This window comes from Abrus precatorius, unplaced genomic scaffold, assembly GCF_003935025.1.
Source record: "Abrus precatorius isolate BTA unplaced genomic scaffold, Abrus_2018 Scaffold9, whole genome shotgun sequence".
NCBI lineage: Eukaryota > Viridiplantae > Streptophyta > Magnoliopsida > Fabales > Fabaceae > Abrus > Abrus precatorius.
The window spans coordinates 5721859-5749026 of NW_020874439.1; the positions used below are offsets into that span (position 1 = coordinate 5721859).

Genomic DNA, 27168 nt, shown 5'->3' on the forward strand with positions numbered 1-27168 from the left:
TTTAAATAAGTAAAAATATTTAAGTAAATATATTTAACAATCTCGTAAATACTTAACATTAAAAATCATAAAAATGAAAATAAAAAACCTCATAATCATAAGTTAAAATTTATAGGAAAATATTTGTTATATTCTTTATGGGAGACATTGTTATAATTTTTATATAATTAAATTGTAGTTTTTAGAAGCATAAATATATATAAAAAAGAGAAAAATAAAAATTAACGATTCACATTATGCATATAATGTATAATGAATTTTTACCAGCCCAGTGCGCACCACCACATTTTGGGTGCTCCTTCACCGACTGGAACAGGGAACTTCCCTCACCAACCAACCCGTTATGGCTTCCCTCTCCAAAGGCGATCAGAATCAGGTCTCTCTCTATTCTTGACGTTATGTAATATTAACTTCAACTTCACTTCACCAGTGCTCTTCATTTTTTCTCTCTATCATCACATGAACTTGAACCACTCTTGCTCTTCAGAATATTCTGTGAATTCCAATCGTCGCTTAACTTCCGCTACTAGCTTGAACACTCTTACTTCTTCGATTGTTTCTGTTTCTGTTATTTTTTCATTTTCTTCTTTTTTAAAAAATAAAATTGTCTTAATTATTTTTTGTTTTTGTTTCGACAGGTTCTGGTGGAGCGTAAATCGTGTGCGAGAGTTTTGACATTAAACAGGCCTAAGCAATTGAATGCGCTCTCTTTTTATATGGTATTGATATCCTTTTGTGACATATCTCGATACTTTATCTTGTCACTTTATTTGATGAATTGATTTTACTTTGGAGTAGCACTGGATGGAAAAGATGTATGAAGCTATAACTTGCTTTCACTGGAACGTTTATTATAAACACGTGAAGCTCTGTGTTGAATTTCAAATTATTTGTTATACTCTCTTAGGGTTTTATGATTGTTTTCTCACTGCTGCGGTATACGTTTGGTTGGATTAACGTCAAAATGAAATATAATTCTGAGGACACACATTTGGAAACTGAAGTGGATTTTTCAAATGCTGAGGTTTGGATGGGGGAAATATATTTCTATTTTTGCTTTCTGTTTTAAGTAATGATTACAGAAAAGATGCATTGTTTTTGCTTTGTTTTCTGTTTCTACAGACTTGTGGAAATCTTGTTTTTGCTATTTCTTGTACAAATATTTGAAAACAGGATACGAAACATAAACAAAGTGATGCTTTTGTAATTATTAGTGAAAGTAGAATGAAAATAGGAGATATGTTTACAGATCAAAAGCACCTTATCGTCTTCCACAGTTGCATCTCTGAACTCTGAAAAGTTATTTTTTCTTCTATTTGTGAATATCCATTGCCAATGCCAATTCCATTTCCTATTTTCTTATTTTTATGTGTTCTTCTGTCATCTTGTTGTAGGTGTCTCGGCTGCTGGAAGTTTTTCATGAGGATGAGGGAAACTCTGATGTTAAATTGATTATCGTGAAGGTAATCTTCTTTTGCTGAGCACAATCAATTTAATTTTCTAAAACCTTTTCCTTGATGTTGTGGAAGAGGGGAAAAAAATACTACTAGCAACATTGGAATAACAAACGGTAAACTACTAAGGGGGGCTTTTGGAAATGCTTATGGAAAACTTATAAAATAGCTTGGAACTCTCATAAGCTCATTCTATCTTATTTTAATAAACTTCATGGTATAGCTTATTAAAATAAGTTGTTTTCATCTTTTTCCAATAAGTTTTATGATTAAATTTATGGCATAAGCTCTCTTGTGAAATGAGTTTATTGAATAAGTACCAATGTTACCAATGTTATCAATGGTGGATGGCGGGTTGCATTTACATAAATTAAGTAATGCAATTTTTTATAATCAAGTCTATTTCTCTTCTTTGAATAAATCTGCAATTTAAGTGTAATTAGAAAAGTGTTGATTAATTTCTTTCTAATTTCTAGAAGAAAGTATTAGGTTTGAGAGATGAGAAATTACTTGCTAAAAAATGCTCTAGTTGCGTTCACATCTGAGTATACTACATGTCAAACTCAAAATTTTGATGGCTAGTTGCTATACATTTGGAGTTGAATGGTCGTACATTCTCTACTATTAAGCTATAAAATCAAAGATAAATTATAACCTTAAAAGTCTTAACTATAAATTAACTTGAAATTAAAATATTGAAGCCTTTGATAAATTACTAGGAGCAATACTTTTTCTTTGTAATTTTGTAAAGTTGGACCTAAAGAGATCACTACCATTCTTATAAATTGTTAGTTCAAGTAATATACTTTGTTGCACATCCCAACTCTACATCAACCTCTTGATACAATCATATAATTCATTCGTGACCTTCAAATCAAACTCTATTTGATGGTTGTCTTAATATAACTCCAGATTTAAAATATGTCCAATTGCATGTAAAGGACGATGAAGTTGGCAAATTGATCTTTGTATTTGCTTTTCTTATTTTTGAAAGACTCTTCTTTAGCCTTATTTAGCCTTATCCATTGCTTCATAAATGTGTCCCATAGCTGATCTTTCACCCTCAACCAAATGAAGCACCCGTTCAAGAGGAGCCACAATTTTGAGAATGTAAACCACATAATTCCAAAATGAAGGCATTAATATAATTTTTATGGCTTGTGTTGCAAACCACACAAACGCGAATACAAATATAGGGAACAGGAACAAAAAAAGGCTGTGAATATAGGGAGAATATTGTTTAAAATAAGTAACGGAAACGAACGGAATAAAATGCACTAGAAGAGCAAAATCTCCTAATACCCCAGAGCTAGGCTCCTAATAGAGCAATCGCTGCTCTATCCTGCAATAGCGAAAGAACAGAATCAACATAACATTCTACCCCTGTCTCATCGTGCCTAAATAATGGAATATTATTCTTTCTCCCTAACTAACTTTGCCAGCACAACATTTTATTTGTCATTTTCTGATTTCTTCTTTCTTCTCACATAGACAAGCCATTCTTTGGGCCGTGTAATTGCTTCTTGGACTAACATTTCCTCTGGCCCAACATTGCCTTTTGGGTCCCCATCATTTCCCCCTCCATCAAAAAGAATCTTGTCCTCAAGATGTAGATGTGGAAATTGACTCCGGATGTCAGTTGCATTCTCCCACGTAGCCTCTTCTACTGGTTTGTCTATCCACTGAATCAACCACTGTCTCACCTTTTCACCATGTTTATCAATCACCCTTGAAGCCAACACAGTCTCAGGAGTCCAAATGTCTTCTCCTGTTTCCCCTAGACCTGCAGGTAGTTCAGGTTGCACTCTGTAGTTCCCTACTGCCCTTTTAAGTAATGATACGTGAAAAACTGGGTGTATCCTGCTTGTTTCTGGTAACTTTAGACGATAAGCTACTGCCCCCACCTTACCAATTACTTCAAATGGACCGTCGTACCTTGCTGAGAGCTTGGGATTGATTCTTGTATGAACTGACTTCTGCCTGTGAGGTTTTAGCTTCAAGAACACCCATTCCCCTATGTCAAAACTTCGTTCCTGTCATTTGAGATCTGCTTGAACTTTCATGCGTTCTTGTGCCTTCTGCAATTGTTCTCTCAGCTGTTTCAAAGCTTCATCACGTTCCCATAGTTCCTTCTGTACTGCCTCAACCCTTATTTCTCCTTGAGTTCCCCGGATTAAAGAAGGGGGTTTCCTACCATATACCACTTCGAAAGGAGTGACTTGAGTGGAGGCATGAAATGTGGTATTATACCAATATTCAGCCCACGGAAGCCAATGAACCCACTCTTTAGGCTGATCTGTTATAAAACAATGCAAGTAAGTCTCCAAACACCTATTAATCACCTCGGTTTGACCATCCGTTTGCGGATGGTAGGCCGTGCTCATGCTTAAAGTTGTTCCGTGTAGTCTAAAGAACTCCTTCCAGAATTGACTCATAAAGATGGGGTCTCTGTCACTCACAATTGACTTGGGTACTCCATGTAACCGCACTATTTCACGCACAAACACCTCAGCTAGCACCTTTGCAGTATATGGGTGTTTCAAAGGGATGAAATGACTGTATTTAGATAATCTATCCACCACTACAAAAACAGCTTCATAGCCCTTAGATCGAGGCAGCCCGTAATAAAATCCATTGAAACATCCTCCCAAATTCTTTCCGGTATGGTCAATGGCTGCAACAAACCCCCTGGTGATGTGGCTAGATATTTTTGTCATTGGCACGTATCACATGATCTCACATGCTGTTGTATAGTGTTTTTCATTCCTCTCCAATACAGGTTGGCTGCCATCCTCCGATACGTTCTATAATACCCCGAATGCCCTCCTTGAGGTGTTGAATGATATTCTTCCAATAGCTTTGAGACCCAAGGAGACTTCTCTGAAATAACTAGCCTATCTTTATAAAACAAGATACCTTGTTTGTAGCTGAACCCCGTATGATCCTCTCTCCCTGCTTTCAAATGCTCAATAATCTCCTTTAGCCTATCATCTTCATGCACCTCTGTAATAACTTCTTGGATATCTAACCACAATGGATAATATGTTAACAGTCGTATTTCTCCGGTCTCTTCCTTCCTTGATAAGGCATCTGCCCCTCTATTTTCAATTCCCGGTTTGTACACAATGTCAAAATTATAGCCAAGGAGTTTCACCATCCAATTTTGCTGATTTCCCATGATCACCTTTTGTTGAAGTAGTTGTTTAAGGCTCTTATGATCCGTTGTCACCACGAATTTCCTACCCAGCAGATATGGCCGCCAATGATTAACTGCCAAAGCGATGGCCATTAACTCTTTTTCATATGCTGACTTGCTTAGATTCTTCACCCCCAACGCCTTACTAAAAAACGCGATTGGATGTTTCTTTTGCATAAGAATGGCCCCCACTCCTAATCCAGAAGCATCACACTCCACTGTGAACTCTTCATCAAAATTTGGCAATGCCAACACCGGGGCTGTTGTTATCCGCCTTTTTAGCTCTTCAAAGGCACCTTGAGCTGCTTCATTCCATTTGAACGAATCCTTTTTGGTAAGTTCTGTTAATGGTTTAGCCACCTTCCCATAATCTCTAATAAACTTTCTATAGTATCCCGTGAGGCCGAGAAAACCCCTTACTCCTTTAACATTCCGAGGTTTGGGCCAATTTAACACTCCTTGTACCTTTTCAGGATCTACCGCTACTCCTTGGTTTGAAATGATGTGTCCTAGGTACTCAACACTTTTCTGAGCAAACAAACATTTTTTTTTGTTAGCAAAAAGCTGATGAGTCCTCATAACCTCCAATACGTCCTTTAATTGCTCCAAATGAGATTCCCAACTTGGACTGTAAATTAAGATATCGTCAAAGAAAACCAGCACATATCTTCTGAGCCTTCCATGAAATATGTCGTTCATCAGGGCCTGAAATGTGGATGGTGCATTCATTAGTCCAAAGGGCATTACGAGATATTCGTAATGTCCCTCGTGCGTCCTAAAGGCCGTTTTTGGGATGTCCTCCTCCTGCATTTGCACCTGGTGGTATCCGGATTTAAGGTCCAATTTCGAAAAGAATTTAGCCCCGTGAAGTTCATCCAACAACTCTTCTATCACTGGTATAGGAAATTTGTCCGGAATTGTCACTTTATTCAATGCTCGGTAGTCTACACACATGCGCCACGACTGATCCTTCTTACGAACCAATATAACTGGGCTGGAAAACGCACTTTGGCTGGGACGAATAACTCCGTTTTCTAATAATTCCCTGACCTGCTTCTCTATTTCATCCTTCTGGTGGTATGCGTACCGATATGGACGCACATTTACTGGACCATGGTCAGGTAGAAGAGTTATGCGGTGGGATTGGGCCCTCTTAGGGGGAAGCCCTTTAGGTTCTTGAAAAATAACCTTAAATTTGTTCAAAATTATTTCTAACTCTTCCTTCTGTTGTGAGTTCAGGTGCCTCAACTCTGATTCTTTTCCCTTGGTGTTAGTATCTTTCGCCGCCATCCTTTCGCCAATGCCCCAGTCAAAATCTTCAACCACGACACCCTTTAACGCCATCTGGGCCGAACGCACATTTTGCGCTCCTCGTAACAGCACTAAGGTACCCCCTACATTAATCTGCATTGTTTGGAGTTTCCAATCTACTATCATCTCTCCCAACGATGCTAACCAAGACATCCCTAAAATCATATCCATGTCTTCAAGGTCAAATAGCAAGGCATCCACCACGCAATGCATGCTCCCCAATTCCATCTTAAGCCCTTTACAGATGCCATTTGTTTCGGTTCTTCGCCCATCTCCCATTAGAATCCGCATGTTCTTTGTGGAAACTTTTCTCCATCCCAGCGCCTCAACAAGCCTTCGAGAGATGAAATTATGCGTTGCTCCACTATCAACGAGCACACATACTGGAATTCCATGGATCCTACCTTCCAATTTGAGTGTTTGGGGTTGTTCCCCTTTTGATTGCGATAACAATAACAGACTGAGTGCACTGCACTCCCCATCGTGTTCTTCTTCTTCTTCGGACGCGTAATGTTCCTCAGATGTGTTGTCTTTTTCTCCTATCTCCACGTCATCAGCTAACATAATTCGCAAATGCTTCTCCGGACATATGTGCTGGGGAGAGTACACACCTCCACACTTGAAGTACAAACCTTTTTGCTTACGTTCCAGCAATTCATTGTAGGATAAATGTTTAACCCCTCTATCCTTGGGCCCATTTGTGGATCTGTCTAAAAATTCTTTTTTGTGATTAGAGCCAGGCCCATTAGTACCGCTTCCAGACTCGTAGCCTTTTACACCTCGGTCCCCCCTTATTGGGTTCTTGGCATTGACATTCACGTTGGATCTCGTATACCACTGTGACCCGGCACGTGAGTCTCCTTTTCCATACGAATTTACAGTTTTGCCCTTCACCTGCAACTCCATCTCTACTGCTCTCGTCACGTTCATTAGGCGGGCTCTGGAAAGCGTCCCCAACGCGTGCAGGCTTCTCACCCTGTTTCTAATCTCCTCCTTCAAGCCGTGAAGGAAATAAGCAAAATACTGTTGCTCTGGAATTCTAGGTACCTGTGCAGTCAAAAATTCGAAGTCTCTAATGTACTGTTCGACATCTCCAACCTGACGAAGTGCTGTCAATTGATCGTATGCATTCCCCTCCGCCAAACCTCCATATCTATCCAACAAAGCTCTTTTAAATTGTTTCCATGTCATGTCCTCTTCTTCATTCATCAAAGAGTTGAAAAAATGTATAGTCCCCCCTTCCATACATAGTTGTGCCAAATTGATACGCACTTGATCGCTAATCTCCTGAACTTGGAAGTAGACCTCTGCCCTAGAAATCCAACCTGCAGGGTCATCTCCATTAAACATGGGTAGTTCAACCTTTTTAACCGACTGACGAAATTCAATGCTTCTCCTTGTAACTTCTTAAGACTTGATCCACTGCGTCCTTGCGACTCCTCCAGTAAGTCACCACCTGGACTCTTCTGGTTCTCGGAGCGTTCTCCTTCATCCTCCAAACCTCTGCTATTTCGTTCTGAGTTCTTTGACAGCATTTCCAAGATCTTCGATTGGGTCTCGACATTCTCTTTTCTCATCGCCTCTATAGCTTTCTGCTGTTCGTGAGCCTGGAGACGCATCGCCTCCATTGATATTCTCATTCCTGAAAGTTCTCTTTCTACAGTCTCAAGTCTAGAATCCATCATTGAATCACCAGTCTCCGACTCAGCTGATTCCGATATTGACCTTGTCTGTTTTTTCTTCTTAGGTGGCATCCACCGCCCAAGTATCCGGCAGGTCGGACCACTGTTGCAAACCACACAAACGCGAATACAAATATAGGGAACAGGAACAAAAAAAGGCTGTGAATATAGGGAGAATATTGTTTAAAATAAGTAACGGAAACGAACGGAATAAAATGCACTAGAAGAGCAAAATCTCCTAATACCCCAGAGCTAGGCTCCTAATAGAGCAATCGCTGCTCTATCCTGCAATAGCGAAAGAACAGAATCAACATAACATTCTACCCCTGTCTCATCGTGCCTAAATAATGGAATATTATTCTTTCTCCCTAACTAACTTTGCCAGCACAACATTTTATTTGTCATTTTCTGATTTCTTCTTTCTTCTCACATAGACAAGCCATTCTTTGGGCCGTGTAACTGCTTCTTGGACTAACATTTCCTCTGGCCCAACATTGCCTTTTGGGTCCCCATCAGCTTGCTTCCCTTTATTTTTCTTTTGACAATTTGTTTTTGCACCACTCTTTATAAGTACATATTTTTCTAAGATTTGCCTTTTCTTGATGAAGCCTTTTTAATGATAGAAAGGAAGTTGCAAATCGAGTGACCACATGCCTCACTAATTTCTTTTTGTTTGTAAAATTTCTCAACAAATTCAAGGTATTTGGATGACTATAGATAAAACCAACAAGAGATATTCCCTTTGGAATTGTCTTCTTTATTAAGGGAAGTTTACCAATATGTTCAAGCATAAGGTCTATATAATGAGCTACACAAAAAGTCCAATAAAGATGTGGTTTTTTTTCTTCCAACATCTTACAGGCCAAGACATGCTTCCATTATTTGTTATAATTTTCACAATTTTATTCTTTCCAATCTCCTTTACAAGAGCATTAAGCATTTCAAATAGCTTTTCACCAGTCTTTACAAAATTAGGTCCCCCAGTGAACATTAGTCCTAGCAGAGCTCACTAAGAAATTAATCAAACATTATTGCCTAGAAACGGTCTATGATGGAACAATCATGTTTGCTCCATTGCTCCTTGAAATCTTTCAAGTCAGAATCAATATATTCTAGCTTTTTCTTAAGAAGTGGAATTCTAATCTCATGATAACTCAAAACTAGCAAATTTGGACCTAAGGCATCGATAGCTACAACTATTTCCTGATATCTTTTTAATTTAATAAGGTTAAAGAAAAGGTTAGCTTGATACCAAAATCGAGATATGTATTTATAGACCCTTGCTTTGACTTCCTTGTCACATACTTTTCTTATATTTGCTTGCATTAATTTTAAATTCTTTCTTTTCTCAATGGCAGTTTCTAGCTTGCTACAAAATAAGTCTATTGACCCTTTCTTATCCTCCTTCTTATTCCCCATAGCAATACTATGTGTCTAACTATTTTCCTCATCCTTGCTTTCATCATAGCTTATACTTTCAAAGCCTCTCACATTTGGAATTTTGAAGTTATCTTGACTCTCTTTCTCCTTTTGATATGTGTCAAACTCCTTTTTAACTTCTTTTAGACACTTCGGGCAAGATCTCACATTACCCTTCTTTCCAATTAGATGATGTTTCATTCTAGTGATCCCTGCACTCATATCTTTTCCAGAATAATAGCATACGGTGTTATTTGTACTGCCATTTGTCAATGAATTGGCATATTTCCATTTTGGATTAGAATAATTAGAAACTCCTGAAAAATTTGATGAAGACTCTTGTTCAGCCATGTTAAGGAAAGCTCAAATAAAGAGAAAAACGATTTAAGGAAAAAAAAGAGAAATAGAGCTGTGGGAGAGGGAAAAACTGAAGTAAAGGATTTCAAACAGAGAACAAAGAAAGATGGAGGGGGAAAAACTGAAATCAAGAATTAAAACAAAGAAAAAAGAAATAGGGGAGGGAAAAACGGAAAAAAAAAAGGTACTGATTAATTGCCGGAACTACAGCAACAATAGTAACTAGAGACTGGCCGATGTTGAGGAAGAACAGGGGTTGAGTGAGAGTGAGGACGAAGAACTTAGATGAAGCAGAGAGACAAAGATGTGAGATGAAGAAGAGAGGAAGAAGAGATGCGATTCGTGTGATTTAGGGTTTCTGCCATTGTTGTGGCAGTTTGGTCAGAAACCACTGCCGTTAACTGCCATGGTGGTGCCACAATAACTGTTTTTTGACAACATTGATAAGCACTTAATTAACCTGTGTCCAAATCCACCCTTCTTGAAATATTTGGGAAGGAGCAAATTGTTCTGTGAAAGTACCTGTTGTTTGGTCCTCAAATAATGTATTGTGGCTAAAATGTGATTTCCTTGATGTCCTAACTAACACTATCATAAGTATCAATTTGAAGTCACTCAAACTATATTGAGGGACCACGTTAGTTTCTTGGAGTGACTAATTTGTTCTTGCAAACTTTTTTAAGGAAATATTTGGTTTTTTTCATTTAGAAATTTGTCTTATCTGAATATGAAATTAAGTTGCATCGTGTATGTGTAATATTTGATATCTGTATGTTATACATGTTTATTTTTTCTCTATCTGAATTTTCCATGGAAGCTAATTGTAAAATTTGTATCTTCATAAACACTCATACCTGAAAATTAGACAGAGATACATTCTAAGTGAAGAAAAATGATTCTGAGCAAAATGAAAAAGATATGAATATTTTTGCTCATAAGAAATATGAATGAATTGAAGAATATACACTCTAACTAAGGTGCAGATTTTCAAAACCTTTGCTTTCATAGTTTATTATTAGCCAAAGTTTGAAGAAACATTCCAATTCTAATGTGCACTAAATGTGTGCACCTGAATTGTGCCTCTTTGCTTTTTTGCAGTAGTGCAATTTTCTTTTCAATAGTAAAAAGTTTTGTAGCATTATTGCTATTACCTACTACCTGTTTTTAACATATTGAAAAACGTTTCAACAGGGATATTTGAACATTTTCCTGTAAAAAAATTACCTTTTAGTTGGGGTTTTTTGGCTGGACAATGAGCTGATGTAGGTTCAATCTGGCATAACTGGTGGAAAACCAAGACAAACACAAATGCCCTCCTACTTATGTCTCCTCCTTTACATCGGTATTTATTATTAACAACTAATAAAACAGATTGCTTTACATTGGTTATTTCTGTCAAATGCGAACTATATATTTGTTGGGTTGGGGTAATTTCAAATCTTTGATTAGTTTCTTTCGGAACATTATAGATTTTACGTGTTTGATTAGTAGAATGATATTTTATTGAATGTGATTCTAGGACATCGCGTGGTTAGACCAAAAAACAATTTTTGGGAATAATTTGTGTGCTTGGGTAACTTGTAAAGAGTTTCCTATTCTGGGATATGAAATTGATGATGAACAAATTTGCATAGCCTTGGGAGTATGAAGGCCTATCTGTTCTGAATGCCAAAAGGATGAGGTTGAAGGACAGAGAAAAAGGGTTGACTGTGAATGGATTTTTGTTGGTTTTCACTTTTCACCTAGAGATGTGAACAGCATGGAAGCTGGTTCAATTTACACGGTGGGAATGTATGTGATTATCTGTTTTCCATCTACAAAGTTTCTGCCTTCTATCTTGTAGTGCTATAATCAATGTTTTTAAGATTGTGACATTGCATTGACTTGTCATCATTTTGATTTGGTGAAATTGCAACAAGATCCACAAAATACAAAAACTCCTACCTTTTCATCCAAATTTTTACCTCATTCTTGTGCTTTCAAGCTCAGTCTTGTTGCATAATTGTGCCGTAGTTCCCTTGTGTGGTTGGGCCATCCTCTCAATTCTTTTGACTCAAAAGCCAAAATGCTCTCTCATCGTATGTTTGAACCCTTGTACTCTGACTGGGTCTGCCTTTGGCTCTCTTTGGTTTCTGGCGTTGGGTTTGTAGTTGCACTTGGCAGCAAGCCAGCAACTACTTTGGAGTTATGCTCTTTGGTGTTGGGTTTGCTTTGTAGTTTCACTTCTTTGGTGCTTTGTCTTTGCTATGCTCTGTTCTGTCTTTGTGCATGTCTCTGTCTTTTAACAATTCATCTAATATGTGTAAATGTATGTCTGTCTTTGACAATTAGAGGGGAGAAGTAGTTGGTTGGAACCTATGTTGCATGAATATGTGTATGGTATTTGTACCCAGTATGAATATGGATACAGAATATGGTAAATTTAAAAATTAAAGGAACGTGTAGTCATATACAGTAATATAAAATTTAAATAAAATGACTGAAAAATGAATAATATTTGTAGATTGTTACGAAAATATTTTGTAAATTGTTATGCTAAGTCTTATAATAAAAAGAAATTAACAAACTTGTATCTCGCATCTCACAACTAAGGATGAATGAGTTTGATTAAACAGCGAAAACACACACGGAAACGAGAGAGAGCAAAAAATTCTAGATTTACCCTAAAAACGATAAATTTTTTCAAGGGAAAATGATCCAACTAGTACTTTAGGCATGTCTAGCCATGCTACACAGTTTCGTTAGAGTCATACTCAAGTTGCATATAAATTTTTTAAAATAATTAATTTTAGTCAGTAACCAGGTGTATCTGTACCTAATACGCACCAAGTGTGGGTATATTTGACAAAATGAAGTACCCATGTTGCAGAGGTTGGCACAAAAGTTTAGTTGGATATGTAATGTGATCTTATCTTCAAAGAGAACCTAGATTTTCTGACCTTTCGCTTGTCTTGTGGCTACTTGTATTAGGGAAATGGAAGGGCATTTTGCGCAGGTGGTGATGTTGCAACTGTTGTTCGTGATGCAAGAGGAGGTATGTGTTATTTTATTTGGCCTTTTATTGCATAATTGATCACTTAACCGTAATATACTGTGTGATGCACAGGGAGTAATCATTAAAAAAGTGATAAAATATCTGGACTGGAAAGCAAACATAATATGATTAGGTCACTAGACATCAGAATGGACTAAAGCAACGAGATAGATCTCAATGGCTGATAGGGTTTGGAAACAAACAAGAAGTATGTTTCCCTTACACAACTCACTAGTTAATTAAGTAATTTGAATAGCTTGGACTATGGCATTAATGTTTGGAGCTTGGCAAGATTGGGATGACCTAATTAAGCATGAAGATGGAATCACCATAGAGCACACAATGGAAGAGTAAAAAAATCTACTAGAGGGCACGGGACTCACATTTGCCACCAATCTTATTCCTTGAACTTTGGTCTCGCAAGATGGCATAACCTTGGGTGAAAATTTAACAATCAAGAAAATGAGATACTTGGCTCTTAGAAAGAAAACTTAAAGAAGAGTTAGGGACATACAAAACATTATCAGTTGCGAGTAAGGAAGGGATGGATTATACAATCCCCTTGGGACTATATCTTAGAACAATGAGCCTAGGTGACAGTTGGCAAATATCTAGAGGTAGAGAGGGAGGAGAAAAGGGACTTTGTTACTAGAGATATTATTAGTGGCACAAGAACCAATAATTGAAGATGAGCACTTCCCAAACAAACTATGAGAGTACTTATTTTACTGAGCACATAAATTATTTTCCAATTTTTTTCATAATGTAAAATTTAGTGATGGTGATTCTGTATTTTTTTTTTTTTAATAAATTTAGTTTCTCTACTTGCTTCACCACCCTTGAGGAACATTGTGAATTTGATAGAGGCTGTTTTGATCTGAAATATTGTACTACTATGAAATTCCTTATATGAACTTGTGGCATATTTCAAACAACTATTATTCAACAAAGGATTTTGATAAATTTGTGTGCATGAGCTCTTGAATGTAGTTTTTAGTTTAAATGCAAAATTAATTTTTATTTTCTTTGGAAACAGGTGATTGGAAGTCTGGTGCAAAATATTTTAACATAGAATTTAAATTGAATTACATGATGGCAACATATAGCAAGCCCCAGGTTTTCCTTATCTACAAATGCTTCATTTTGTTTTTGCATTCGTATATGTGCCTTTTACTTACTCTTTTTTTGCAAACATTTGAAGATTTCAATTCTTAATGGAATTGTCATGGGAGGTGGTGCTGGTGCTTCTATACATGGAAGATTTCGTGTTGTTACGGAGAATACGGTATATGGTTTTGAGTGCATTATTGTAGAAGTAGTGTTTAGATTCATTGTATAATTTAATCAGATTAGAGAACTATATCATTGTATTAAGTGCATTAATTTTATAGCTATATAGTCCCATAGCCGGTCCTAAGCTCGAGCAAAGGAGAAAGGTTGTGTTAAGCATTTGGCAGTCAACGTAAAACTAGTCAAAACCTTTTACATCGATTGCTTATGACAATATTGTGCTAGGGCTAGGTCGTTATGTGGAAGTAATGCCTTGTATGGCTCGAGTATGATGTTAGATGAGCTAGAGTTGCTTCATTGGTGCTCAAATGTAGTGTTAAAGCAGTAAAAGGGTCCTCACATTTGATTGGACAAATGTAAGTAAAAAAGTTAGTTTAAGAACGTGTGTGTTTGTTTGGTTCATAGAATATCATTACTTTGACAAGAAAGTCATTAGAAGTGGTGAACATTGATTTGTAGAAAGATTAACATCATGTGCCTTCAAGAAACAAAATGGGTTGAAGATAAGTTTAAAAAGTCGATACTACATATTTCAAACTTTGATACATAGAAAAAGTTAAAGGAACAAAATAGGCATAATTATGGATAATACTTGAAAGAAGAATGTGGTAAAGATTAAGAGGATTGTAGACAAGATCATATCCTCGAAGTTATTGGTTGCAGAAGCCACTATTAATATTATCAGTAGTTATACTTCATAAGTTGACTTAGAAGCTCTTTTGAAAGAAGTATTTTTGAAGAATTTAAAGGAGTTGATCTAAGATAATTCACAAACCAAAAAGATTTTCATAGGTGAAGACTTAAATGACCATGTTAGTTGTGAGACGAGACAATTTGTAAGGGTTCTTAGTGGTTTTGGTCTTATAGAGTTAAATGAAGAAGGATAATTTATTCTTGATTTTTCAATGACCTGTGACTTTAAAATTATGAACATTTGTTTTAAAAAGAAAGAGTATCTAATAACTTTTAAAAGTGGGTTTTAAGTTTGTCAATTGATTTTTTATTAGTAAGGAATCTGTGCAAAAGAATTTGCAAGGATTGTAAATTGATTTCAGGAGAGAACGTTAATACACAACACGAGATTTTGATCGTTGATTTTGTTTGAAGACTCGTAAACAAAGAATTCAACAAGTTTTTGTTACAAAAATTAAGTGGTGACTTCTTAAAGGTGAAAAATTATTGGAATTTCAGAGATAGTTAGTAGAAGAAGGTAGTTGGGTTGCACAAGGTAGTGCTATAATCATTTGGGACAAAATGGCTATGACGGTCACGAAAGTTGACTAGAAAATTTTACGTGAATCTAGAAGTTTTGGACTAAGAGACAAGGAATCATGGTGGTGGAATGAAAGTATGTAAAAGAAAATTAGAATATGCTGTGTTTCAAAACTTTGCATACATGTAACAATGCTGAAAATTAGGCAAAGTATTGAAATGCAAGAAATGAGACAAGGAAAAAGTGAGTGAAACACGTTCTAAAGCTTTTGAAGGGTTTCTATCAAGCTCTAAGGACAAAGTGTGGTGAAAGAAATATTGGAAACTTGCCAAAAGTAGAGAAAGAAAATCTAAAGAATTGAATCAAGATAGATATATTAAGGGTGAACAAGAAAAAAAATTAGTTTTAGGTCCATTGGGAGAAATATTTGTATGAACTTTTTATCGATAGACAAGAAGCAAATAGAAATATAGAAAGATTAGAAGTGCAAACGAATGGTCTAAATTTGACATACTACCATAGGATTTGATTAGAGAAGTCTAGGAAGTTCTTAAGAGAATAGACAATAATAAAGTTAGTTGTTACGATAATATTCTTATTGAAGTTTGGAAAAGTTTGAGAAAACAAAGACTTAATTGACTTACTAAGCTTGTTAATGAGATTTTGAGATTTAAGAATATGTCAAATAAATGGAAGAATATTTTGGCCCTCATATTCAAGAACAAAAGTGTTATTCAAAATTGTGTAAACTATAGAAGCATTAAGCTTATGAGTCACACTATGAAGTTGTGGAAAAATATAATTGAACATAAACTACAAACTCAAACTAGGATTGCAGAAAATCAATTTGATTTTGTGCCAAGAATGTCTAAAACAGAAGCTATTTATCTTTTACGAAAGATGATGGCAATGTATTGCTACAAAGGAAATGACTTGCATATGATTTTAATTGACTTGGAAAAAGCAGATGACTGTGTATCAAAAGAATTATTATGGAAGACTTTAGAGAAGAAAAGATTTCGTATAGTATATATTTGGGTTATACAAGATATATATGAAAGGGTAACTACGTGTATAAGAACTTTTGGAGATACATGTAAGGACTTCTCAATAGGTATAGGTTTACATCAAAACTTCGCTTTGAGTGCTTACTTGTTTAAACTAGTCTTAAATGTATTTACTAGTGACATACAAAAAAATATATAAGTGCATGTTTTTTGCAGATGACAGAGTATTGGTTGAGGATTCAAAAGAAGAAGAAAATGCTAAACTTGAGTTATGGAGGGAAACTTTAGAATTTAATAGTTTTTTCCTAAATAAAAGTAAAATAGAGTATATGCATCATAAGTTTAGCAAAAAGAAAAAAAATAAATAAATGAAGACCGTGCATTGGAAGTTAAAAATGGATATAATATAATTAGATTTAATTATGTTTTTGGTCTTTATAAATATTGGGCATTTTGTGATAAATCCTTCTAAATTTTTTTGTTAAAACTTAGTCCTTGAAAAATTAAGAAGTTAGGATTTAGTCTTAGTCATTAGCTCTCTTCTGTTAAGCGCTGAGTTGGTTGACGTAAAGCCAATTCAACACTCCTATGTGGCAACCATGTCATTTATTTTAATAATATTTTATTATTTAAAATTAATGTGTAAATAAGTCCTTGGTTATATTTTTTATATTTGCAAAAGTCCCCTTCTCTTTTCTCTATTTTGCTCTCCACCCCTCTTCCCCCCTCCTCCTTCCCATAACCACCCAACCCAACTCCTTCCCTTCCTCCTCCCTGCACCCTCATGAATCGTAAGATCTGTTTTTAGAATCATGAATCAAATCATGACATTCAAGATCAATAATTTAAAACATAAATATTAGAGCATTGCAAAATAAAGAAACATGAAAACATCTAATATATTAATATTTTGAAGTCAAATATTATATAACTAACAATGTGACATGCACTTGTTAGCAAGCAAAGATTCAAATCATAACAGTCAGTCACATTAACAAAAAAAACTGAATGCTCGAATTCAATATATAGCCTTTTAAAAAGATAAACTGAAAAATAACAAGAAGTCACTATAGCAAAAGTTCAAATGGAGAAAGACATCAAGAGTTATTTATCGGTAAAGTACTTATCAACCTGAAAAGGAAATTTTATCATATTGCAAAACAACTAACTATCCTATATGGTAGCGAATGTTGGACCAAAAAGGAACAATACGAAAAAAAAGTGAGTGACAAAAATGAGAATGTTAAGGTGGATAAGTGGTCGCATGAGAAAAGTCAGAATAAGAAATGATAGTATATGTGAGAATATTGGAGTTGCACTTATAGTGAAAAAGATAACTAAAAACTGTGTTAAGGTAGTTTAGTCATATGCAGAGAAGACCTTTACTTAATACTAGATTCCTAAACCTAAATAAATAAGGGAATTAGTCATTAAGTATAATGAAATATGAAACCACTCCTAAGAGATAATCCAAGATACCCGTGGTATATTGATAATCAAATACTGATTTTTATTTTTCATATATTGTTGTAAGTTGTAACACTTATTAAACATACGATTCATCACATGTCTCGCTTTTCTTTGTTAATTCAACACAGTTGAAATGAACTATGAAATAATGAAATTCTTATTGATAGGTAACTCCCATAGTTAGTTAGTAGAATAATTAGTTAGTTAGTTTGGGGCTGGGATAATCAGAGAAATATGCATGTTGCCTATGAATAATAAATGGGGCTGAGAGGGAGATTTTATCTTGTGATTTGAGAGGAAAATTCATATTGTTTGGGAGAGTCCAGGCCTCTCGAAAGTCCTGGTAATCATTTGTACTCTTTTCTTTTAATAGAAACTTTTCTTTCTACAATTCTGATCTAGGTTCGATCTACTTGTATTAGAGCTGTGGGTGGTGCATAATGGTGAGTTCAGGAGTTCTTCAGATTTCAACAAGAATGAACAATGGCTTTCTTGACATTCTTGGAGAAATCAAGAAAGAAATTGCAAATTGGAGAAGGGAGATTAGGGAGGGTAACCTTATTAGGGAAATAAGGAAAGGGCTTACTTGTATAAGAAGAGAGCTGAGTGAAGAACAAAAATCATGGGAGAGAAGAAACAGATGCAAGAATGTAGATACAGGGGTGGAAACCAAGAATCAGAAACAAATCTAGAGATCAAGAACCAGAATCAATATGGTGAACAAGGAACTGTCAGAAAGTGAAGGACCATGATGGTCATCATCAGCTACCACTTGGCTTATTATAGTCCTTAAGGGATCCATGGGATCACAGCCCAGTAGCAGAGGCTTTGATACTCTGTTTCACAGCCAATGATATTACTGAAAAATAGAGCACTAGAGGAGCCCTTGTTTATTTTGACCTAGGAGGAAGAGGAAGTGGTAGTTATTTTGGGCTATAATGGTTTAGGAGAGTTTATGAGAGATAGATCTTGTCATTTTGCAAGAGGAACTTAGAGCCTTTTGGCATTGGTAGGTACAGATTCTAAAGTTCTGTGAGTCTGTAGCTATATTTGAGGAAATTCTTCCCAATTCCTTATAATAAATTATCAGTTTCTATCACTTACTTGGTTTTAACTTTTTAGTGGCACTGTTAGGTTTGATTAGTGTACTGAATTCTTTCTTTCCAAGATATCTCAGATGAGCAAAGTATGTTATGATAACTTGAGTTAATGGGACTATTTTGCATATAAAAGAAATGCAAGAATGGTATTAATTCTGAATATGTGTCTTAAAGTCTGCAATTGACTATATGATTTCTTTGTTAGCTTTTCTTCTTTTAATCTTTTTATTCTTGTGAAACTTCTATCAATTTGTTTCATGTGTCTTTTTTACAATTGAAATTGAGATTTTCTAGTTAGTTGTGTACAGTTGTCAGGAAGAAGTCACCAATTTACTAAGCCTGGCCTTCTAAATTTTCTTTATTGCTATATTAGAAATTTATTTCATAACATGACCTATTTTCATAAGTTTCAAAATATATGGCATTTCTCTATAACCATAAGCATCAGATATTTGCATAATTGATTGCATAATACCATTAGGTGCTTTTGTATATACATTATTCTTCGTATTTGGTTAAACTTTTCTTATCCTAATAATTTTCTTTCTATCCATAAATTGGAATATAGTGATAGTAACAGAAGGTTGGCTTGAAAGGGCCTTTACATGTATACCTTTCCATTTACGTCTATCTCCCATCAAAATCTTTGTTGACTTCAAATTTTCTGTCTGTAATTCATGACCTACTTGTTCTAGCATTTGCATTGCAGGTCTTTGCAATGCCAGAAACAGCTTTGGGTTTATTTCCTGATGTAGGTTCCTCATATTTCTTGTCTAGACTCGCTGGATTTTTCGGTATGCATGTTATATCTTACATCTCTGTCAATGTAATTGGTTTCCTTCATATTAATCTTAATTTTTCAATCTTTTGATTGTTCTTGTCATTGATGATCTCTCCTGCAAACTGTTGGTGCATTACTGTTTCTTCCAGTCAATTAAAATCTTTCAATGCTGCATGCCCACACACACACATACAGAGAAGAGAGTACTGGGGATGGGAGAGGCTAAGATTCTTGATACTGTTTCATTTGAACACTTCCAGTTTTAAATCTAAAAGCTTTTAAGCATTCTCAAACAGCTACTTGGAAAAAGTATAATAACATTTCCTTTTTCCCTTTTCTCCTTTCTAATGGAAAACAAATTGCAGGAGAATACGTTGGTCTTACAGGTGCTAGATTGGATGGTGCGGAAATGCTTGCTTGTGGTCTTGCAACACATTTTGTCCCAACTTCGGTATGCTACCTACTTCTATATTTGTTGGCTCTTTCAGATGATTAGTGTCTTTGGTAACTAGATACCAGAACTTCAGACGTAGAAATGTGTATTATAAAAATCATTGAAAATTTAGTGCAATTTTGAAGTATTTTTTAACCTAATTTCTTCAGGTCTGGATTGAATGTTTATGATGAAATATCCATTGATAAATTCAGAAAGTTAGAGACGCTTTTCATATGCATCTCTAACTTGGCATCACACTTTATTACCCTAGGATTCAAGCAAATGATAGGTGTGCACCTTCTGAGTAAGGTGAAAGTTTAGTGACTGGCTGAGGTGTTAACCTTATTTTTATATAGAGGATGACGTGTTGTTTTTAATTAGTTTCTAATGCTATGCAAGAAACAAGAGAGAGTGGTTGAGAATCTTGTTTCTTTCAATTTGGGCAGTTTTGAATATTTTTGAGTCGTAGCTGTCTGCTTTTTAAAGCCATTGCCTTATTTCAAAATATTAGAAACTTTATGGTAGTCTTAAACTTTATGGACAGTTAGCTTGAAGATTTATATTAAACTAAGATGACACAAACCTGATCCTAATTTAACATCAATTTCCATAAGTTATGGTGTGTCTTCCATTGGAACATTATTATGATTTTTAGTTCATAATATTTTCTATCTAATGTATCATGTGATGTTTATTCGCTCAGGTTTCTGATTTGTATCCCTGATTTGTTTTCTTTTGTAATCATTCAATGCACAGAAATTGTCTTTGTTGGAAGAATCATTATGCAAGGTGGAAACCAGTGATTCATCTGCAATATCTGCAGTTATTGATAAGTACACCGAACAACCTTCCCTAAAAGAGGATAGCGTTTATCACAGGTTGGTATGTAATATAAATAAATAAAACATGATATATATACTGTCAAAGGTGGAACTCACACCTCCAACACACTCACTCTCAACCTCACAAGAGAATTGTAGAGGAAACACAATAATCTGATTGTATTACTGATGATCCCCTTTGATTACACTAGGGTGTTATTTATAATCCTTATTCCTTAACAACCAAGTCTATCTTTATCTTCTAATCAGATAAAACAAGATAACTGATATTAACAGAAAATTGATTATAGCTAATAGTCTTATCTATAAAATAATCCATATCTAAAAGACATATAACATATACACATACAACGACAATTGATAGTTTAGCTATATACACAACCGCTGCTGTAGCAACAACCAAAGCAATTTCCTACTAGGTTGGGATGGCCACAAAAATCATTTGTTGTCATTTTTTTCTGTCTAAAACCAAATTTTGGGATAGGAAAAGATAGTGAGGAAATAGGGAAACTAATCCTAAAGGAAAATCTAAGATATGACAACATAGGATAAGATATTTTATTATGTTCTTACACATACACATGTATGTGTGTATGTTAACTGTCCTACTTTTTATACATTTTTATTAGACATACCATATTCTATCCTGATCTCTGTGAAAACAGATTGGACAGCAAGATATATTTTTGCATCTTCCTGGACTACCATTTTCTTTTTGATTTACTGTTTCAGATGATGTCTTATCCTTCTCAAATCTCATGGTTGTACCTGTTTTTTTATCTTTCTACTATGATTCAATTATAAACTTTTTCAACTAGGGATACATCTCTGATTCCATGTATGGAAGATATTTACATAATGGAATGTGATTTGTTCATGATCGATAACACTTGAATGAAGTGATCATTTTAATTGAATTTCTTATCATTCATTTTTCTTTTGGTTACCATGATCCGTAGGGTTTTGAACTTTGAACATGTGACCTAGTAAAACCCTCACTGCTAATTCTATGATAATTAATTCTGCTGACATACCAAATATCCTAAATGTCTGGAATTATATTTCTAGTGATCTCATTGAAATATGTTCTTGTTGGTTAAAGATCAATGGTTGGGACACCTCCCCCACTCCCAAGCCCCCATAGATCACTTTTTTGGATGACAAGAAGTTTAGAGATGGCAAGACTATTTTGTTAGTGTGTATCGTTTTCTGTTTGGCTTTATTGATTCTCATGGTAGGATGATAATGCTAGAATTTTAAAGGATAGATATTGTTTATCTCTTTTATGAAATTAAGTGCTACTTTTGGCTTCTTTCTCCAGCATACTTAATGGCTACTTTAGAAGGTTTCTCTTTGTTCAAAATGCATAAGAATTGGAGAGCTTTGCTTACTTGATCTTTGTCCTGGCTTTTGTGGTGGGATATCTTATCCATAGCTCTTGTTTGTTTCTCTTCAGTAATAAAATCTATTTTATCTTAAAAGGCATCAAAATAAACAATTTTGGGCTTGAGCTCTGTAAATATACATTTTTCTAAAAAGTTGAGCTTGTGTTGGTTTTGTTTATTTTCTTTATTTTTCTAAAATAATTGAAAACTGGCATTGTCTCGTATGTCTCAGTTATCTCTGCTTGTTATGCTGGCTCATTGCAGGATGCATATGATCAATAAGTGTTTCTCTAGAAGAACAGTTGAGGAAATATTATCTTCTCTTGTAAGTTTTGGAGTTACGTTATTAAACATATCTGATTGATTAATATTCTTCAAGCTGCATCAAGGATCTAATTTTGCCAATTTTGTAATCTTAATTTTATACTGTTTAGGAGGAGATGGAAGCTATGAGTAAGGCTGATAATTGGATTTTGGCAACTATTCAAACCTTAAAGAAAGCATCTCCAACAAGCCTTAAAATCTTTCTTAGATTGGTATGTGTCCAGAAAGTATTGAAAGTGTTTTTTCTACTTTCTAAAGCTCACTTCTCTTATATGTTCTAGTATGTTGTTGTGTGGGTAAGAATACCTTAAAAATAAGAATTTTACAGGTATGATAGGGCATATGATCTGCAGCATTTCATTGCCTCATTGGTATTAGTTTTATTAAGCACGCTGTCCTATTAGGATCCAATTGCAAGGTATGGGACTTGAGTCCCACACTGGAAGTATGAGATTCTAATGCCCATTTTATATGGCCTTGGACTTTCCAACTACAATAGCTAACTTTTGTAGTGTGGTTCTCCCAAGCTTCTTATCAATTGGTATCAGAGCCTTCCATCATGTCTCCTAACTAGTGTCACAATGTGGTGACGCCTGCATTGCAATGTTTGCCTAAGACTAGTCAAAGGGGCTAGGGATTTATAAGGCCTTGGGCTCTCCAACTACAATGGATAGCTTTTCTAGTGTGGTTCTCCCAAGGTTCTTATCATCTCCAAATAAAGGACTTAGCCTTCGAGGGAGCCCTAAAATTCAAAATATTCACATGAGAAAACACCAGAGGGATCAAGAAACTAGATCCTTTCTTCTGGATTAGAAGAAAGAGAACATGGTGAAGGAGACTCAATAGAATCTCTAATTCAGAGAAATACCTATCATATTTAGGTTACAAAAGAAGTAGAAATCCCATGAAAATGTGGACTCTTGAATTCTATTAAAGTTGAACAGGGGATCTCATACCCCATGGTCCTCCCAAAAGTTGAATGAGAACCATTGTCTTGTCTACCTATGAGGAAAGCAAATACTTACAAAGATAGTATTACCATTTGAGATACATATCCGTAGACTGAAATGGGAAGCTTGGTTTCCTATATAGTATCTCACCCATTTTGGTCTAAGCCATACTTACTTGAGTAACCTTGTGTCCAAGGGAAAGAGATTGCAACAGAAAATGACATAAACAGCCAAATTACCCAAAACTGAATCCCCTCCTTTCTCCTTAGGATGACAACATACTTCCCAGCTCAGCAAGTGATCACATTTCATACCCATAGGACTTAATGATAGAAATTTTGATGGGAAACGATAATTACTATTAGGAATTAATAATTCTATTATAAGTTATTTTATGTATGGTGTGATGATAGATCGTTATTAGGTTCAGTTATGTTATGTTAGGAGCAATTGTTTTATGTATGCTCTGATTGTAGACAGTTAATAGGTTTTGTATGAGCAGTTATGTAATTTTCATTTATGATATGCTCTAGCTTGAGGAGGAGTGTTGAGAATTATATAAATAAATTGGGTAATGTTATAAATAGGTTACTTTTTAATTGGTGTGATTCTAAATAACTGTGAATCATGTATTTATTATGACTTATAATTATAAATAGATAGCTCTGCTGTGTACTCAAACCACACAGATTCATCCTATTCTTGTTTTTCTCTCTCAACACTGTATGAAGTGAAGAGTTATTAAAGTTATTAAATTACATTCATGTATAAGATAAGAGTTGTTAAAAGGAAAGCTAGATTCGACTTAGGAAGAAGAATGTGTAAAATTTGCTTATATGGTAAATGATAGAAGTTTAAGCTAGATGTCATCTCAAAATCTTGCATCTCATTTTTTATCTAGGCTTAATTATGTTTTTTATCCTGGTTTTGTGATAAGTCCTTATGAAATTTTTTGTTAGGATTCAGTTCTTAGAAAGTTAAGAAGTGAAAATTTAGTCCTTGTCGTCAACTTTATCTATTAAGTGATGAGCTATTAGACAAAAAGTTAGCTCAAGACTGTGTACATGGCATGTTACATCATTTTTTTATAAAATTTTATGATTTAAAATAAATATTTGCAAAAAAGTCTTTGAACATATTTTACATATTTTTAAAAAAAAAATCTTTGCAAATATTAAAAATATGTTCAGCATTTAATAGAAGAGAGTTGACATTAAGGATTAAATCTTAACTTGCTAGGAACTAAATCCTAACAAAATTTTATAAGGACTTATCATAAAATGACCAATATTTATTGGGACAAAAATCATAATTAAGCCTTTTATTTTTATCTATTATAAATTATAATAGATGGATATGACTTATCAAAGAGTATTTCTTTTTTTTTTTAATCACACAACTGTTTTTAGTAATCAGTTTTAATTGAGATATGCGTTACAGAAAAAATAAAAACTAAGAGAGAGAGGTATTGTATACAATAGCAAACACAGCGTCCATTATTTGATATTCAAATGATGGAACTATATATTTATATGGTACCGGACTTGCCGATCTCTCCTTGTTCAAAATAGAAAAAGTTGTCTGCTGGTATAAAAGCGACGAAAGCTTGAAATGGCTTTTGTTGATTTTTATTTTTTATTGTTATTCACTGTTTATTTTTTCTCATTGCACGAATGGATTGGTTCTTGGAGACAATATTTTATTATGGACACGTACGAAAATGCATGGATCACGACAATAGTCCAACTATGACCACAGTTTAAGGGTGTGTCATACAGACAAGCTCATTGATTTTTCCCTCTTGTAGCAAATACACCAGTCTTTGAACTCACTTATCATTGTCATCATCATCATGATTATACTATCATCCTCATTATGAACATTTATTAATTTCTATTGCCTTTTACAGATTAGACAAGCCAGGCTCCTAGGTATTGGTCAATGCCTTGTTTGTGACTATAGAATTGTCTGTCATATTCTAAAAGGACACTACAGCAAGGATTTCTTTGAGGTTCTCTGATAAATCCTACTCATGGTTACGCATTTAAATTGTTTCTTTCTTGCCTTTACTCAATGGTTATTCATTACTGCAGGGTTGTAGGGCTATACTGTTAGACAAAGACAGGAACCCAAAGGTAGGTAGCCACTTCGATTGTGTATAATCGTTTGCACATTTACTCATGAACATTCCTAGATGCAAATTAATATTATTGAAATTGTATTTCTTTGGTTCTCATGTTGATAATGTCTTTTTCAGTGGGAACCTTCCAAATTGGAGTTTGTTAGTGATAGTGACGTTGATCGTTACTTCTCCAAGCTTGACGATGAAGGATGGGAGGATTTGGATCTTCCTAAAAGGTTCAACAATCTGCCTGCATATGCTATTTCAAAGCTGTAAGGCATCAACAATCTAAATCGTATCAACTTAAAATAAAAATATAGAAGACAAGTGTCACCCCGTTCAATGGATTCCCGAATGCTTCAATATGGCACTTTAAAATTAGGAAGAATAAGAGATGGACAAAATTTCTTTCAGTTCTGTCTCTACACCCAACCTTCTACACGCAAAAATGATAGCTTCTAACAAATCAAGCAAGAATTAGAGGAAAGATTAAAACCTTTATGAATATAGAACAACAGTACGAAACGATTAAGGGTTGAAGCTTTAACATCGTGAAATTGGTTGACCAAACAGAAAATCCATTAAATTTTATCTTCAACTTTAAGCACTGTTGCACGCATCCCCGAACCCAAAGACGAAAGTTTTGATGGTCTCAAAGATTCTACTTTTAGTTTCTATATCCTCTGTTGCTTTTGTTCAACAACAAAATATTGAACAAAGCTAACGACTTTTAGGAAGGGAATATGAAGACGAACTATCCAAAAGATGAAGAAAGAGTAGTATTGGAAATGGCAAATATGAGAATAAATTGTGACAATAATATAAATATAGCATTTGCATTATCTTCATTTTAATTAGTAACGGGAATGGTCTCATTTTACTGAAACATCCATTATATAAATTATTTCACATCATCTTTTAACTAAAACTCACTATTTTCCACAATCTCCTTTTCTTTTCATGCGGACAAATCTAATGCTTCACTCTTTCTGATCAACCGAATGTACCAAACCACAATATCTCTTAATTCATTTGCTAGGCGCTCCTCTTCGTTCCAAATGAAAAAGCAGAAAAGAAAAGAAAAGAAAAGAAAAAGAGCACAAGTAGTGTGTGGCTTGCTGCAGATCCATTATTTTGGATCACCGTTGGCACAAGAGTCCTACTTTAGGATTCATTGTAAAGAAAAGAAAAAGTAAAAGTAATATAATTTATAGAGAAATTTTTTTAGACCATCTAATGAAACACCCAAATAATGATTTTGCTTTGATAATCAGCTCCTATATTTTCTCTCATTCTTTATGCCCTTTTTCCTTTTATCTTTCTCTTTATTTTCTATCATATTTGCTTACTTTCTCTTTTTTTTTTTTTTTCAAATCTTTGTTGCTTCAACCTATTTCATATCCCAAAAATGAAGTATAAAAATTTATTTTCTTTAAGCAATCAGCGGATAACGATTTGACAGTTGCTGGATTTTCTCCACTGAAATGAAGGGATCGTGTGGTGTTGTAGTTTGCCCCAAAATTTATTTTCTATTTTGTTATTCATATAATCAATCCAAACATGTTTATGTTATCATATAATAATTGTTATCACAATATTTAAAAAAGACGTTGTGTTCTTGTCCATGTCAAAAGTTTTGACTTGTGATAATACAACTAGTTAATAATATAAACTTTTTTAAAAAAATAAAACTAGTTGTGGATTAAAATCAAATGTTTCGAGTTTTTATCTGTTGTGTAACTTTAAATTCCACCTGCAACAACAATCTAATGATTGTTAACATTAATCTACTAAT

General features: G+C 34.7%; 1 protein-coding gene across 3 annotated transcripts; it reads left to right on the top strand.

Moving 5' to 3' along the window:
- Positions 1–276: 276 nt before the first annotated feature.
- On the top strand, positions 277–25783 carry LOC113849405 (3-hydroxyisobutyryl-CoA hydrolase 1-like). Of its 3 annotated transcripts, none has more exons than XM_027479301.1 (14): positions 277–376; positions 639–719; positions 1395–1463; positions 12390–12453; positions 13490–13569; positions 13655–13738; positions 19243–19327; positions 19680–19765; positions 20507–20628; positions 22242–22302; positions 22412–22513; positions 25161–25262; positions 25345–25386; positions 25509–25783. In XM_027479301.1, exons 1-14 carry the CDS (start codon positions 344–346, stop codon positions 25647–25649), a joined length of 1152 nt encoding a protein of 383 aa, XP_027335102.1. In that variant the 5' UTR covers positions 277–343; the 3' UTR covers positions 25650–25783. The 3 variants fall into 3 exon arrangements, with proteins under 3 accessions (XP_027335102.1, XP_027335105.1, XP_027335103.1); XM_027479302.1 differs by having other exon boundaries at positions 292–376; positions 22415–22513; positions 25509–25649; XM_027479304.1 differs by lacking the exon at positions 22412–22513.
- Positions 25784–27168: the final 1385 nt, after the last annotated feature.

Bases quoted from the DNA above. Each gene is read 5' to 3' on its own strand.
- LOC113849405 (XM_027479301.1), top strand. From the start codon at position 344: ATGGCTTCCCTCTCCAAAGGCGATCAGAATCAG. The intron at 12,454-13,489 runs GTATGTGTTATT...CTTTGGAAACAG, and splicing joins TGTTCGTGATGCAAGAGGAG to GTGATTGGAAGTCTGGTGCA. The intron at 22,303-22,411 runs GTAAGTTTTGGA...TATACTGTTTAG, and splicing joins AGGAAATATTATCTTCTCTT to GAGGAGATGGAAGCTATGAG.